At 44.3% G+C, this 17,776-nt stretch overlaps 1 protein-coding gene across 1 annotated transcript in view; it reads left to right on the top strand.

Annotated features, from left to right (window-relative positions):
- DNAH3 (dynein axonemal heavy chain 3) overlaps positions 1-17,776 on the top strand; it is a 1,861,430-nt gene that overhangs the window by 1,045,605 nt on the left and 798,049 nt on the right. The window contains exon 42 of the mRNA XM_069647670.1: positions 12,931-13,225. Within this exon, the coding sequence (XP_069503771.1) occupies positions 12,931-13,225 (295 nt within the window). The remainder of the gene's footprint in view (positions 1-12,930; positions 13,226-17,776) is intronic.

The raw sequence follows: 17,776 nt of genomic DNA, 5'->3' as shown, positions 1-17,776 counted from the left end.
CAGTTCAAACAATAGTTGGTTTGCAGATAGGGTACAGCCCTGATTGGAAGACTGTGAAGAGTAGTAAATGTCTTAATTAGATATAAGAGCAGGCTGGTGATCAACTGTGAAGATTGGTGATTTCAAAGACTTACCACTCAGTCTTGTAAATAGTAGCAGTTTAGCAGTGTCTCTTGGCAACAGTCTGGTCTTGTAAATATTAGCAATTTAGCAGGGTTTCTTGGCAACATTGGCATTTGGACAGTAGTTTGGTATGAAATATTGCGGACATGTTGATAGCAGTGATTGAAATTGAATTGCATGGTTAGTATTACATACATCCTGCCATGGCGTTAAATGTTGAAAAATAAAGGCTGCACAGCGCTGGCGCTTACTAGTGCAGTCATCTGCGCGCCAGTGTTTATACCTAGCTCAATGGTGACATTGCGCGCAACCGTGCACGTGAGGTCACACGCCCTATATGCATTGTGTCTTCACATAGACAAATGTCCATATTGAAATTTGCGCTGGATCAGAGATCCACTATCGCTTGTCCAAGCCAGAGTGCATGCCAAAATTCGAGCAGTAATGTGTTGGTTTTGGGTAACATCAAAAAGAAATGTGTTCGGATATACCGAGTGAAAAGTAAATACTTGCATGATTAGCTTGCGGTGTGCGAATGGGCCACACGCATCACAGGGCATGATTTGCAGAAAAGCAATGTTGTCAGGAAACCCGGCCCAATGGCCGAATGAAAATTGCTTGGATAAAATCTGGTACATGGTGGATTAGCATATTAGAATAAAAATGAAGTAGTAAAGTGTAAGTAGAGCAAGTTAGTAGTCCTCATTGTTATTTGCAAGGCTTGAGTGAAGATCAGTAGGATCTAAGGGGATGAAGTGAGAGGGTCTCACACTCATTTACATAAATGTCAGTATAGGGGATGTGGATGCTGCTTCAAACTTAATTATTTGTATGGTTTGAATGATTATTGAAACCTCACATAGAGTGATGCATGTTGCAGAGGATATCTTGTTACAGCAGATACCACACAGTACAATACTCAGTTGTAGTCATAGTACACTGATTTTGATGAAAACAATCGTACAGCGAATTGTTGAACTTACATTGTCAGAACATGAGGTTGGATAAAGTGGTAGGGTTAGATACAACAATACAATATAGTACATAGCTTAATCACTTGGTATCCTATGGATCTAGTGGCAAACATCAGTACAAAGAGGCATGATGTGCAGTATAGAGACACCTCTGAAATGTAGGATAAATTCAGAGAAAAAACATGAATTGGACATTCCACATGCAGGGCAGTGCAGTGCTAACCTAATATCCACTACAAACTCCTGTACTCTCAGTATGATAAATGCAGTGCAAGATGGCACAGATTTTGGTGCGACTACCTCAATAAGAAACTAGATTAAAGAAACACATTCATTTTATGTTCCACATTCAGGCCATCCTTAGTGCCCCAGCACTTGTAGATGAGTTTTGATTCCATGTGCCGTAGCATTAGTGTGCGGTTGCCCCAGTGTTTGCCAGTGTTGGCTCTCATCAAGCCTATGATATTGATCTCTCTCTTATTTGACAGTTGGTGTCAGTTTTGCCAATGTTGTGCCAGGGGCAGCCTGGCATCCTGGCTGTTGAGACTTGCCAGGTCTTCCCTTATTCTAATTCTCAGATGCCTTATGGTGCTCCCAATAAAGATTTTGTGGCAGACACAAATGATTGCATATACCACATAGGTGGTCTTACAGTTGATGAAGTCTCTTATCATGATTTCCCCACCTTGTTTAAGGGATAATCTATTGCAATTCCAATGGGCAAATTTGCACATGTTACATATTCCAGAGCGATAGAAGCCTGACAGTCTCAACCAATTGGTACCTCTGCCTGTTTCAGAAATGTCACTGCTCAAGACTGATGGACCGAGCAAGTTTCTAATTGTTGTGCTCTGGTGTACATGAATGTAGGCTTGGAATATGATTGAACTCTTAGTTGAACATGCCAAAAGAGACCATACGAGAGTACTATCCAGCAAAGAGCCAAGAATAATAATGATATACTTCTTGCCCAAGATTCACAAACCCTTTGAGAAAACTTCCAGAGGTCAGACCGATCATGAGTGGCATTGATGAGCTTAGTTTAGTTTATTTATTTGTTGAGCGCACTTAACCCTCAGCTGTCTAAGCGCTTATACTTGAATACATAGTTGCAGATACGGGCAGATAACAGTAGACTTAGGTTTACATACAAGTACAGATACAAAATTAAATGGCAGTTAAAACGAGGTACATAACAGGTCTGGACAAGGTTACAAGATACAGCACTAAGTAATTAGTACAGAGTGGCAAATACAAATTGCAGATACAGGCAAATAGTGGTATGCATAATTTACATACAAATACAGTTACAAAATGATGTGGCAGTTGAATTGAGGTACATAACAGGTCTGGTGAAGGATACAGGATAAGACACTGAGTAAATTAGTAGAGAGTGGCAGTATGTGTAAGTTAATTTTGCTGAGCGAAGAACCAAGCTTTTACACTGTTTCTGAAGGACCAGAAGGAAGGTTCTGCTCTAAAAATGTCAGGCAGGGCGTTCCACAGCTTGGCCACCAGTACAGGGAAGCTGGATCCGCCTGACTTTTGTAATTTGTATGTTGGAATGTTCAGGCGGTGTAGGTAGTTAGCTCTGATAGGTCTGGTGGATTGGCTCCTGGTGAATTTATAAGCCAGGTATTTAGGAGCTGTATTTGACAGGCATTTATGAGTGATTACTAGTGTTTGCAGTGAAATTCTGTCTCGCATTGGTAGCCAGTGTGTATCCCAACTGATTGCTGGGACATGGTTGGAACGTGGGATATTTAAAGCTGCTCTGACCGCTTTGTCCTGAAGAACTTGAAGTTTGTTTAGATTCTGTTCATTGGTGCCTAGAAATAGTGTTGCAATAGTCAAGATTCGATAAGATCAAGGATCTGGCAAGGGTGATGCAGCTGTTCGTAGAAAGGTAGGGTGTGCAAGCATTAATCAACTTGGTAGTGTATGCTGTTGTTGAGGCGGTTGTGTTGACTTGCCTAAATAGAGAGAGGGTGGAGTCTAAGTAGATGCCTAATCTTTTGACCTCACTAGATACCTTGATCATTCCCATCGATGTTGACAGATTTGTAAAGTGTGTCTAACTTGATTAGTCATGAATGAGAGCCTATGATAAGAAGCTCTGTCTTATCATTGTTTAGGCAGGCCATGGGTGGCCATCCAAGCCTGGATCTCAAGATAGATATTGTTTAATATTTTTGAATCTTTGTCGTAGCTGCCCCTCAAAGTAATGAGGTCTTGAGTGTTGTCTGCATAGTTAGTGTAGGTGACATCCAAGCCATCGAGGTGGTCGAAGAGGAGCTTTGTAAAAATATTGTATAAGGTAGGCTAGACGCAGGAGCCCTGCAGGACTCCAAAGGTGATTGGAACTGGGTCAGCCGAGGATGTAGGAGAGAAGACTTTCATGGTCCTGTTGGCTAGAAAGGACAAATCCAAGTAGCGGCATTGGTAGAGAAAGTGGCTGCTCTAGTCAGATGCTTGGTAAGCGTCTGGTGGTCAACCAAATCGAAGGCTGCTGAGAGGTCAAGCAGCAGTAGAATGGCGATGTTGCTTTTATCCCTTAACTCATCCAATTGGATTTTTAAATCGAGGAGAGCTGTTTCTGTGCCATGTCTTGGTCTGAATCCAGATTGATGCAGGCCTAAGAGGTTGTTGTCTTCTAAGTGCTTTTGAATCTGGAGGTATGCCACTCTGTCAAAGATTTTCAGGAGGAACGGTACTGTAGTTATGCGTCTATAGTTGGTAGGGATATTCAGATCTAACTTAGGTTTTTTGAGAAGGGGCATGACCAGGCCGCCTTAAGATTTTCTGGGACTATGCCTGATTTGAAACAAGCATTAATGAAGGAAGTGATGAACGGTGCAAGGTTCTTTGCTCCTTTATAGCCGTAGCTGGGCAAATGTCCCCTTGACATCTTGAAGGTTTTAAACTGGCTCTGATGTCTACTAACTCTTGCGAGGTGACTGGTGTGAATTGGAATGGATGGCACGGTATGGGCTGTGGGTCATGAGACTTGTTGAAGTTAGTACTCAGCATCAAACTGCACTTATTTGCCTCTATTTTAGTTTGCAACAGAGCAATTTTGTTTAGAAGGGCTTTTTGGATCTTGGCACAAGAGGTGTCTTTAGTGCACAGGTCTGTCGGTGGGACTGGCGTCTCCAATTCCCTGAGGATAGTGAAGAGCTCATTTGTGCTTGATTTAGCATTTTGTTTTCTTGCATTGTAGGTCTCTCTTTTGGTGTTTATTATGGCTGCTTTGTAGATTGCAGCCACCAATGTAAATTTTTCTTTATTGATGGCAGTAGGAGTTTTTTTCCAGTTATTTTTGGTGGTTCTTTTTGTTTTATGCAAGGCATTTTGGTCAGCAGAAAACCACTTGTTTAGATGTGCTATTGGTTTAGCTTTTATTATTTTTAAAGGGCCAATTTTGTTTAATGCCTGAAGTAAGGTATGGTTATTCAACTCCACGAGTAGTGAGGTGTCGTTTTCAGAGCTTCTGGAATGATTGGTGATCGGCTGTAGTAGAGGTCGGAGATTATCCGCAGTAATGTTGTGTTTTTTTCTAGTTGTAGCCTGTGTTGCTAGGAGAGTCTTTGGAATAGGGCACAGCCTGCCCTGAATAGTGAAGGAAATACAGCGGTGGTCTGACCATGGGCAGGGAGAATTGGTAAGCAAAGTGGTCTAGCAGTTCAAGTCTACTAGCCAATTCAAGGTTCTGCCTTTGATGTGGGTTGGCCTGCTGATATGGTGTTTAAATCCTAGTTGAGAGATTGTATTCTGTACCGCAGTAGCATTGGTGTCATTCACATCATGAAGACCTAAGTTGAAGTCTCCCAGCAATAAAATGTGGGAGCTCAATTTAGTGTTACGTGAAAGGAGGAATGTAATGTCTTCCTCGAAGGATGATATTGGTCCGGGGGATGGTATATGAGATGTACCAGTAGAGTTCGAGAGACTGACGAGGGGATTTTAACTGAAAGAAGTTTGCCAGAGGGGAAACTTTCTTTGGTGATTTCTCTGAGGCCCAGTTGGGTTTTAGCAATGAAAGCTAATCCACCGCCTCTGCCAGATTCTCTATCTGCTCTAATAATGGTATATTCTTCCGGGATAGCTAGGGACAGGGAAGGCCCTGAGGCTGAGTGTAACCACATTTCAGTTATTGCCAGAAAGCCAAGATGGTTGGTGGATATGAGGTCAGAAATGTCTAGCGCATGAGCGATGAGAGATCTAGAGTTTGAGTGCTCCTTTGATAGTAGGTGCGGTAGAGGTGGGTTTTGCAGTAACTACAGTACTAGTTACAGCCTCAGTATGTTTGTTGGATAGGTTGGAGGGCAAAGCACCCGCGCTGGAGCTGGTGGTGGGGAGAGGTTTATACTTAGTAGGTTTACACTTAATGGGTGACGAGTTATGCAAGCTAAGACTTTTAAGGTGCTTAAGGCGGGATCTTAGTCTGGCATTGCTAGCACTAAGTGGGAAAGCTAGATTAGGTGTGGGCAGGGAGGTGTATAGAGAGATCCATTGTGCTGGTGTCAAAGTTATAATAAGTCAGAGGAGTGTTGGCCATGAGTGGGGGCAAGAACCTAGTAGGTGTTATTGTGTTAAAGAGGGGAAGGAGAGTAGCCATAGTTAGGGACTCCATGAAGGCCTATCTGAATACATCTACAATGCCATTAGACAACATGTCTTCCCACTGCTGTCATACCTTAGAGAAAGCACGGCGGTACTCACCCTCCTACAAGACTTTCAATGGAAAGAGGGGTATATGCTAGCCACACTTGATGTGGCAGCTCTATACACCTCTATTGACCACGAGCTAGCTATTAAGACAATTGATTATACTTTCAGGAAACATTCTGCATCTTATTTACAACATGCAGATATGATCAAATCCCTTCTCCAGTATACACTTGACATCTTTCTGTTTAATGATAAGTACTATGCTCAAGTGAAAGGTGTCGCTATGGGGGCCAAATATGCACCATCTCTTGCAAACCTTTTCATGGCTCGGTATGAGGATGCTCATGCACCAAATGACAATGCATTTGCACAACATGTTACTCTCTGAAAGAGATATATTGATGATATTTTACTTATCTGGAACAGCACACTAACACTTTTCTGCAGATATATAGAATATCTGAATACCAATACTTTCGGACTTCGCCTCATTTCGGGGCACTGTAGCAACACTGCTATAGACTTCTTAGATTTACACATCTATATAGAAGAAAGCAAAATCCAGAAAAAAACATTTCGGAAAGCAACTGAAGTAAAATCCACTATCCATGCTTCCAGCTGCCATTATAGAGCTACTGTGACTAACATAACTGCGGGCGAGTTTCATCGGGCTTGCGAAAACTGCAGTGAAGACAAATATTTTGAGGCAGAATGTGCACTGCTGTCCATGCGATTTCAAGAAAGAGGATATTCACCTCCTATGGTCAAGAAATCTCTTGCCAAAATAAGCAATGCACAAGGTTAGAGGTCTTGCAACCAAGACTCCAAGACCAACCAAAGAAAAAGACCACAACAGATATCACAACACAGTACTCAGAGGATGCCCACACATTGCACACAATAGTATAGAAGCACTGCTATCTCCTATGAATGGACAAAGACTTACTAAACCACATTACTCCCAAGCCTAAATTCATGTACAGCGGAGCACCAACGTTTAGAAGCTTCCCAGGTTGTTCCAAATGAAGGTCTACCACTGTGAAGCTCGCCAATGTTGTATTTTGCCACACTTGCATTTTGCTTTCCAGAGTGTTCCAAGTATGGATTTTCTGCTTTGAATCTCACCACTGGTATGTTTTGTCTCACAGAATACAGCTGAGTGCCGCAAGAAATTCGGTCCAGCTGTTCACATAGCCACACACCTTTGAGATACACGCTATTTGGCTATACCTTGCCCTAAACATACATCACCCCCAACCCCAGAGCAACTACGACCCATATAATACAGCTGAGTCCCACGCAAAACTCGGTCCAGCTGATCACATAGCTTGACTCTTGAACAATTTGACACAGCCCCGTCTTCACGCCTGTAATTTGGGGTATTGCTAGAGACCTAGCCATTCTCTACCTACCTTCGATTTGGCTATAAATGTACACATGCATTTTACCACTCCTTTCATTACTTTTCAACACAGACTACGGTCTTCCAAAGGGCGTTCATCCTCACAGCGTTTCGAGGCAGCAGGCGCTATACAAATACCACACAACATAACATTTAACTGTATCTTCTCTACAGTGATTCAAACTCCTTATTCGGCTCTTCTCATTCACAATGATGTTTTCTCCCCATCTCTTGACATATATGCATATATTGTTCCTCTTGTTGATTTAATCCCGAATGACAGCATTCATTCATAAATGTAGGATGTCTCTCTTGGATGCTGGAGAAACCTGAAGGTGTCTCACTAACTAGTCCCCAGAGATCTGTCAGGACACAGCCATCGCTATTGGATCCAGTTCCTGGGGGTAGACCAGTGCAGGAGGATCACCTGCATGGGGGTCCTTGGGCAGTGAAAGTGGGACGCCGACGGGTGAGACGTGGTACGCCCTTCCTGATAACAATCCTTCCCCATCCTACCCCCGTAGGATATTCAGAAGCTCTAACCCCTTGCCCCCTTTTCCGACACAAATCTTTTCTTACACCACGACTAACACTAGAGCTATTTACATGACGTGTCCCAACACAAATGTCAGGCAATTGATAATAACCACACACACCTGACGGCCCTTTCCCTGCCCCACAGGGATATAAGGTGGAGCACCAGAGCACTCTACGAGCAAGCTAGACCGCATGATGAGTCGGCTATTCCAAGACAGCAGTTCAAGAGGAGGAGAAAGGCAGCTAGAACTGAAAGGATGACAAGGAGAGAAGTGCCCTTGCCCTTTTCGACCCAAATCAGCGACACCTCTGGGAAGGGAAATATAAGGCTGGGTCTAACAGCAAGCATGTGGTGTAGCAGATGTCAACGGTGCACGGAGCCCTCCTACGCTGATAACCAAAGCAAGGAGAGACGCTCGGTACCGTGGAATCATCCTTGACTCCAGAGACAAACGCCAATCGGTTCATCACAGCCGGTGATTCAGAGGGGGAACCAATAGTAAAATGATCTGTGATGAACGAAGGTTGCAAACGTCAACACAAGATCAGTTGAAGAACAAAGGTCACTGTGTGTCACAGAACTGTTAAGACCGCTGGGAGAGACCAGCTGCAGAGTGGTCCGGCACCACGTGGGCGCTCAATCGAAAGACTCTGTACGGTCCCCTTTTTTAAAAATAAATACAAATACCAAGGGGCCCTGGAGAGGCCGACATAAAAGGTCAAAATGGTCCTACAAGGGTTGAGCAAAACCCTGTGTACAGTCAAGTCTTTGACCTACACCTTAGGAAGGAAAGCCTGACTGGGGGCTAAAAGTCCAGACTTGAGTAGAGTGAATAAAAGCCTGACTGGGGGCTAAAACCACCAGACTTAAAGTGAAGTGAATAAAAACCAAGGCAAGTGTAAACCTGACTGAGGGATGTATACGAAATAGGGTGGTTTTTAACAGCACGAGAACAGTAGAGTACGTGCAGCCTGACTGGGGGCCGAATCCCAGACTGAAGAAGAAAAGAACCAAAGGGGTCTAGCGAACAAAGGCAAGTGTGAACCCAGCTGAGTGATGCCTACAAAACAGGGCGACGTATGATAACCCCATGAGCATTGTGTTGACGAGAGTGAACCCGGCTGGGGAAAGGTTGTCTAAAGAAAAGCAAATCCTGCATTTGTGGGAAAGCAATGTGATTTGTGTAACTGGCAAGAGTGAACCCGATTGAGGGAACCCCAATGTAGAGGATTGTTTAAAAATACATTGAGACACGTGAATGCAACTGGTGAAATCATTTGAATAAAAAGCTGTAGTGAACCCGACGGAGGCAGGCTAACATTCGAGAAGGGTTTGAGCCCGGAAGAGGGGGATCCAGGGGTGAGACGTCATCACCCACCGTACATATGGAAAGGAACTTTTTGTTTTGGTATTTTGAACCTATCAGGCCCTCGGAGGCTAAGACTTTGGGTAAAGAAATTTGCCAACTGCAGATCCTGATACCACTAAGAGGAAGAACAATAGCCTTTTGCTGGAGAAGCCCAGTCGTGTGCTGTGCTCAAGAGGCCCACCTTGTCCCATGCTAAAAACGTGGGGAAGGGGAGACCTTGTTATACCATCTGACTTATCATTTTGTGAACACTTCTTTTCAGTTCTTGCAAACACTATCCCACACTACTTTTGTAATTTGGCTGTAAGGTTTGGCAGTAGTTTTTTTTAGTATAGGCCCTTTTTATTTGACGAGACGCCACTAGGACTGCCTTATTATTTGATGGTTGAAGCGTGCTCCCATCTTAGATTTAGGTTTAGATTAGGCCTTTTTCTCACCCATTTATATTGTTTAATAAACATCCTTGAACTGTTATCACTTGTGTCCGTCTTTACTGTTGCCACCAGGAGTTCCTTACCCCGCCTACCCAACTTGGGCATTGAAGATATGACTCTGGGCTGGATTTGATCATTTCTAAAAGATCTCTCCCAATGAATCATGGACTGAATGCAGTCAGATTTCTAGGAATCATTGGTTGAGGTCCCTAAATTTCTGCTCTCTCACCCCTAATTTTGAATCTTTATCTCTGCCCTCTCCCAACCTTTATTAGTTCTTTAAAGCTTCCTACCATAATTATGCAGACTCTACCTAGTTGATGTTAATAATGTCAACTCAGGACCCTTGCTCACAATTGCTGAATGCATCCAAAGAATGTGTCATTAGATGGCAGACACCCACCTCTTACGAAAACCAGAAAGACAGAAATGCTGATGTCTAGTAAGTATTCCCTCATTCCCAATCTCCTGGTAGACTCCAGAAAACCCAGGCTGACTATGAGTACCTCAACCAGAGAAAATATCTGGATATAATCGTGAACACTGACATATATATGTATCCTATGATTGCCTCAGTTGTGAAACAGGCTTTTGGACACTTGAAAACATTTTGGAAAATACTTCCTTTTATTTCCTCAACAATGCATGCTGATCATTGCTATTACACCAATAGCCAATTCCTTGGTGCTCCATCTTACCTAATATCAAGATCCGAATAGTCAAAAACAGCTGTACGCACCCTTCTTCAGATTGGTTTTAGGGAACACATATTTCTAACTATTATCTTACTTCACTATTTCCCAGTGGGTAGGTGATTTTTTTTTTAAATCGTTATATATCATCTTCAGAGGCATCCAGGGGTAAGTCTCTGTTTTTCTGCAAGTGAAACTAGAATCCAAAACCCTTCCCTGTTGCTGGGATCAGCTGACCAGGTGACACGTATGGTCTGTACTTATTCCAAAAAGAAATCATGTGGATCCTCCTACTCTCGCCTTCCTTCTGGAACACCACACCCGCCCCCACAGACATTGAAGCCATAAATGAATAAGGGGACCTTTCAGTGCAAATCAGCTTTCCTTGGGATTGTTACACATATTGGCGTATCACTGCGTGCTAATAACTGATGATTTCTCTACATGCCTATATCCTTTGCTCTTGTACATTAGAGGACATGGCCATGCTGTTGTAAATACTTTTGTATCTGATTATCTGCCACTCTCTCTGATTGTGGCACTCAATTTGTTAATCTACTACCTTAGATTAGTTTCATACTTGTCAATCTCAGTTCTTCTTTATGCCTTGTAAACACTTATGCTTCTAAATGTCTGCATTTGTTCTATGTCTGTGTTTTTCATGTTATATTATTAATTCATCCCTTAAAACAGTTATGTCTTCAATCCAATTGAGTCATTTTGGTCTGATTTTCAATGTAATGTTCCCCGAAATTCACTTTCTACACAATCAAGTCTTGGCTCTGTTACTTTTGACATTTGGAATGGCTTTCCCAGGCTATGTTCATAAGGTTTGCAAAAGGGGTCCTATAAAAAGAATACCTGACAATTCTGACTGTCACACTTCAAGGGTTTCCAGAGCACACCTGTGATCAATTACATAGCAGTGAATCCCATTCATTTCTAGTATTCCCTTCTAAGATGCTAGAACACACCATCACTTGAAAATACTTGTTAGCACGAGAAGTCTTATTTTCAATCTAGGTGATCACCATTCCGTTGAATGCAATGCAATCATGACACATGCACCTCCATTTATGCAGCCACATTCCTTCTACCTCACCCCATTGTATCTCCACAATCTATTTAGTTCTCTGCATCCCTTTTCTTAATCCCGCTTATGTCCCCTGCTATTATCGTTTCCCCAACCTCTTCTCAACCGACTATGTTCTGGACAAGGGGCAGGGGCCAAATAGGTTAATTTCTCAGCTAAAGGACTAGAGAAGACTTCTACAGTGGTGGTTGGAACATTACAAAATCTTTACCACATAACGTTTGTAATTCAAGTGTAGCCAAAAACATGGAAAACAAAAGGGCTGGAGATGAATGTCTACGTCTTTCAATACCCATATGATTTCAATATAAACTGATTGGCCTCTGTTTACAGAAATTATGCAGTTCTATAAAAGTTGTTCGATATAAAAGATGTTATACTGAATACATACACAACTGGCTCCTCAAAAGGCCACTTAGAAGCAGAATTTAGTTTTCTTCATTTAATGGTATGCCTCGGACATACTTGTCGTAGACCACAGTTTGTGCTGCAAAATGTAGGCCCACTTTTCATTGTTGCGAGCCAGTTATGCTTGTAAGAAGTACCTCTGACATTCCACATCAAGAGTAGTTGTGTGATGAATGGCGCGCAGAGAACTATTTCTTCGATCCAGTCCTGGAAGAGGTGCAATAGGTTCACTGTTACGTCACCAGAGTTTTAGTTTCAAATTGTAAAATGTTGAATACATAAAATCAATGTCTCCGATTTAGATGCTATTCACCTTCTAGCTAGCCACACATGTTTTTTGCAGAGTCCAGAAGAAATAGAGCCATGTGTCACTTATATCTGCTTTCTGGAGTTTTTTCGTCCACTTTACAGTTGATATTATGTTAATTATCCCTAATGTCGGATAGCTCAGCAAGTTAAGCGCTTGACTCTGACATGATGCCAGCAAGCAGTTAGCAACGTTGAAACCGGGGTGGAAGGTGCTGACAAAGTACCATTCAATTGATTAATAATAAGGTCATAATGCACAGAAGGGTGAGTCATCCTGGCCAGTATTGGCCCGCCACCCTCCACAAAAGCCCTAACGAACATAGGGCTGCACTGTTACTGCCCAGGACGGCACAACCTACTGTGCATTTTCGCCATTTGTACGTGTGTGCAATAGCAATTGTTTTTGTTGAGTGAATTTGAGGGAGAAGCGCAAGCCCGTTTAACAAAAAGAAAGAAATAAAATAAGACAAAGCTGGCCACTATGGAAAAACTGTAAAGTTAACTTGTCCAAATGAGAGCAACCCACCTTTAGGTTTCCATAACAGCACAGAAGCTGGAGGAGGAGGAGGCACAGAAAGGTACCAAGAGGGCACGAAGGAAACAAGAGGAAGCTATGTTTTAGTTTATTTTGTTGCAAGAGCAAATTGGGAGGTAGACAGCAGCGAGAACGAATGAGCGTAGCTCTAAGCCGGCTCATATGCAGGCTTTACCGCATTCCTAACTTGCTGATTGGTTGGCACACCAGTACATGGTTCTAATAAAACCTATAACGACCATGTTTAGAGACAGGAGAAATCTGGCATGAAGTGCTATATGAAAAAAAAGTTATATTATATTTAATTATATTTCAATGTACCTTTGAAGAATATGTTTGACTTGTTTACACTTATTTTCCAATTTCTTCTCCTATGTCTTAGGTCTCTGATCTTACAATTCCAACAATGGAAACTGCCAGACAATGCTTCTTTTTGAAAACATACTTGGATCATCAAGTCCCTCTTTTACTGGTTGGGCCAACTGGCACAGGCAAATCAGCAATTACTAATGGCTTCCTTCTGAAACTTCCAAAAGAAAAGTACACACCCAATAACATCAACTTTTCTGCAAGAACGTCAGCCAATCAAACTCAAGATATTATCATGTCAAAACTGGATCGAAGAAGAAAGGGTGTCTATGGTCCTCCTATGGGAAAGAAAGCAGTGGTGTTTGTTGGTAAGAATAAACCTTTGGTCAGATGATTAACTAACTTTGCTAACTATAATGTGGGTAATTTAGCACCCATATGTGGCTAAGAATGAGCCAGCTGATTACTAATTCTCAATATAAAATATAGAACCTGATCATACGTAATCCATCTCAAATACTATTCTCCCTTTTCAAACACTGGTGCAACCTGAACGATACTTTTATATTGAATGTCCATGTGCCTTCATATTTGCATAAATGTCAGCCTGACTCCATATTGTTCTCTGCCTTTAATGTCAAGTTTACCCCATTGATTAAATGATATTAGTATTTAACACATCTTGAGACTTGAGAGAAATGTGACTTTTAAGCTTCTTGTGGAATATGGGTGATTTCTAAGCAATATTCTTGGAGAGGGCAATGGGGAGTGGGCCTGTCTTTGGTGAGTTGGCCTTAATGTCTTTTTTTGAATCATTATCAGGAAAAATCGTGACTCTCTTTTCATCTTTATTGATGTCACACATGGCACTGTAGTATATTACAAAATTGTGTCTCTCTGCAAATCCCCTTCACTGGTGAGAGAGTGGATATCAAATGAAATTCTGGACATTATGAGAATAACTCGTTTACTAGAGATGTCTAGATATCCAAACATTTAAAGGTTCACCCTTGTTTTGTGAAATCATTGAAGAACTGGCTATATTTTTCAGTGGTATTCAAGCTTGGCCCATGTTTCTTGGACCTAGTTTGAGGCCTCAGAACTCTTTGCTAAGGGCCATACGTTGTAGTAATTATCTGCACCACAATCATAACCAAAGAGGGAATAAATATGCTATTCTGTACCAAACAACAACAAATACAGATGGTCATAAAATAATGTCAGTGCTAGAATGACAGCACTTGCCTTGCTGTATTATACCCACAAATGCTTATTATGAATTAATAAGGCTGCAGAATGTTTATATACAAACAGGCCGATTCATGGAATTAATGTGCGCTGAAATTTTCGGCACAAGCGTGCAAAAGCGTGCGAATCGCAGTGCCAGTGTGAAAATCGCAGCGAAACCCGCGCACAGAGATTCATGGAAGTCCGTGCGTGTGTAAATCCCAGGATGTGCGCCAAAATTCTGCGCGGCGCACGCTAGCGCACACGTCTCCAAACAGCGTGTGCTACGCGCACAGCGAAATCGCACATAGCGCGGCGCACACAACAAAAGTAGGAGGAACAGGGGGCGTGACATGCGGAATGGGGAACAACGTGTGAAAATATGGGCGTCACAGGGGAAGTACAGGAGGCAAATGCGCGGAACGCCCACACGCACGTTCAAAACACGTATTCATGGATTCGAACAGGGCTAACGCGAGCGCCAAAAAAGACTCGCTAATCCGGAAACACGTACGCCAGCAGGAAGCAGGCGTACGTGGACCCGCGCAGCATAAAAGTGCACGCAAACAACAAACAAGCTCAGACGCCAGGATGAATATACCGTTCCTAACAGCAGTGGTCGTGGGATACCGCAGGAGGAGGAGGAGGATAGTCAGGCCCAGAATTTTCACACCCAGAACCAGCCTTTTTGGGATGCCTGATGACCAGGTGTATGGGAGGTACAGGTTTCCACCTCACATAATACTCTACCTGGTGAGTGAGTGGGAGGATGACCTCACATCACCCACTCTGTGCTCCCAAGCACTCAGCCCTCTGGAGAAGGTCCTCAATGTACTGCACTTCTTGGCCACTGGATCATTTCAGCGGACAAGTGCTATAGTGGGGGGGGGGGTGTCACAGGCCACGCAGTCACGCTGCCTACACCAGGTCTTGGCCATCATGACTGCACGCCCATCAGTCCACAGGCACATATACCTGCCCAGAACACCTGCAGAAAGGCAGGCTGCCGTCCAGGATTTCTACGGGGTGGCACAATTCCCCAAAGTCCTAGGTGCCATTGATTGGACCCATGTGGCTCTACGTCCTCCCAGGGCATCAGAGCACATCTATAGAAACCGCAAGCACTGGCATTCCATCAACGTGCAGGTAGTATGTGATGCCAAGGGAATCATCACCTCAGTATATGCCAACTATCCAGGGTCTGCCCACGACAGTTTTATTTACAGAATGTCAACCCTAAACCGGGACCTAGAAGCTGGGCGGCATGGCGATACATGGCTGCTCGGTGAGTATAAATGCCACAGCACATGCATGCATGTCAGATACTGAGTAATGTCACAACCCCACTAATGATACCCATCACCACCTTCCCAGGGGACAGTGCCTACCCTCTGAGCACCCACATGATGACGCCAATTCGGAACCCCACTACGCCACCCGAGGTAAGATACAACACAGCCCACATTGCAACCTGGGGCATAGTGGAGCGCACATTCGGAGTGCTCAAGTCACGCTTTCGCTCCCTTGACCGCTCTGGCGGGAAGCTGTTATACGCTCCCCCAGTAGTGTGCAGGATCATAGTGGCAGCATGCGTCCTGCACAATGTTGCAACATGCCGGGGCCTGCCGGTGGACATGGGCGTGCCCCCACATGCCCAACCACATGCACGGCCCCTGCGCATGGGAGAGGAAAGGGCACAGGGTGAGGCAGCCCGTACGCAGCTGGTGGCTAATTACTTCACCTAAAATCACACCCCTGTGGAGTGCACACAGCCCTGGCACATACCAGCTGACAATCAATGATGATGACATAAGGGACAGTCAACTGTCACAACCATACCAGCCTGAGATTGGTCACCTGGAAGTGTTACATTGTGTGCATCCCTACCTACACAAACACCACCAATGCTGTGTCATCAAAAGACACACTTCTATGCTGCTAAATTCATTACCCCCTTGCAAAATCCAACATGACAACAGTGCCATGTCACCCAACCCCTCGCCAGCACCGCCACCCAACACACCATGGCATGTCATGCTATGTGAGAGCAAACAAAGCAATCCCCAAAACCTGACACAAGTGTCACAAAGTACAGTGTCCCTGATGGAAACTGGCCACACACAATATGCTCCCAGTAATGTAGAACTAACAACACATGACCAAATACTTACCAACAATACAATGCAGCTACACAACCTCAAACATAGCAAAAACCTGACAGTACCAAGTTAAAGTAGTGGTAGTCTTACAACCTGATTATGCCAGCATATCAACCCCTTCCAACTGTACAGTGTTGCTGCCACGCAAATGTGTAAGTCCACTGCTTACAACATGAACTCCATCTCCAAAGTAGACGGCCTTGTGAAGACATGAGGTATGAACCTGAAAATTAGGAGGAAGACATGGATGCACAAGCACATATCAATACACCATGCAGTGGCAGTGTACAATACAACCAACAATATCCACTAGGAATGTATACACAGTATTGACTACAGACTGCCCACACAGCTCATGGGAGTCCAACGTCACTGTGTAATTCACTGTCACTTGGGCACACACTTTGCAAGCCCATGCAAACGGGAAGCAGGAGGGGTGTGTGTCTCACGAAACCAAGCATCTAACCCAAACTCAGGACAAGCCTGCATGTGCCCAGCCGGAATACAGTGGATGCCCACGGGAGCCACACAAGGCAACACATTGTAAAAAAAAAAAAAAAAAAAAATGGCCATGTGGGGGTCAGGGGGGGAGGCCACCCAGGAGGTCCGAGGACAGGGTACGCACCAACAGCCACCTGTGTGGATGTTGGGAAAAAAAACACCTCCATGGGCTCATGGCCTGCACGGTTATGCCATTGTGGGAGAACTGCTGCTGTCGCTCTCATCACCCTCTGCTGCTGCATGAAGAGGTGGTGGTGCTATGGGAGGCAGCCCACACAAAGCCCTGGTATGGTCCTCCATGGCAGCAAGCATGCGGGTGTGGAAGGTCTCGTTCTGGAGGATTGTAGTGCGGAGATCCCCATGCAGCACCTGACGTGATGCCCGGATCTCCTCCCGTGTTGCATGCATCTCGGCTGAGAGCGAACGTGTGAGCCGCTCCAGCTGCTGTTCTGTCCTCAAGTTAGTGGAAGCCTCAAGGTCAACAAGAGTCTCCCTGAGGTGATGGAGTTCTACCCTCAGGGCTTCCCTGTGGCCCTGGGACTCTATTGATATCGATTGGCCTAGAGTCTCCAGTGCCGCCCATCGGTCCCTGTTGGACACCAACATGTCTTCCCTGTGTGATTGGCAAATGGAGTCTGTTGCCTGCTGTAGTTGCTCCATATGCCTTTCAGGGTGGACATTGGAAGTGGCCACCCTCTCCATTGCTTGAGCCATCATCTCAACTGATGCTGCCTGTTGGGTTGCCATACCGTACATGGATTGTTCCCATACGGTATTGCCAGGTGACATACAGCCACCGCATCGGCGGGCACCACACCAATTTGGGGCAAGGTGATCTGCGCCTTGCTGTGCCGGCACTGCCTGAGGCTGCAGGACTGCATTCCCCTTCTGATCTGCTGGTCCAGGAACAGGATCAGATGTTGTGGAGTGTGACCCTGCATCCGTAACAGCCAAAGGTGGACTTACCAACACTGACATCCCCATAGAGGGTTCTACCCCTGGTGCAGGTGGGTTGGACAGAATAGAATCCCT

The sequence above is a fragment of the Ambystoma mexicanum genome, chromosome 2q, assembly GCF_040938575.1.
Source record: "Ambystoma mexicanum isolate Mex_15411 chromosome 2q, UKY_AmexF1_1, whole genome shotgun sequence".
Taxonomy (NCBI): domain Eukaryota; kingdom Metazoa; phylum Chordata; class Amphibia; order Caudata; family Ambystomatidae; genus Ambystoma; species Ambystoma mexicanum.
This window is presented reverse-complemented; position numbering and strand designations above follow the sequence as displayed.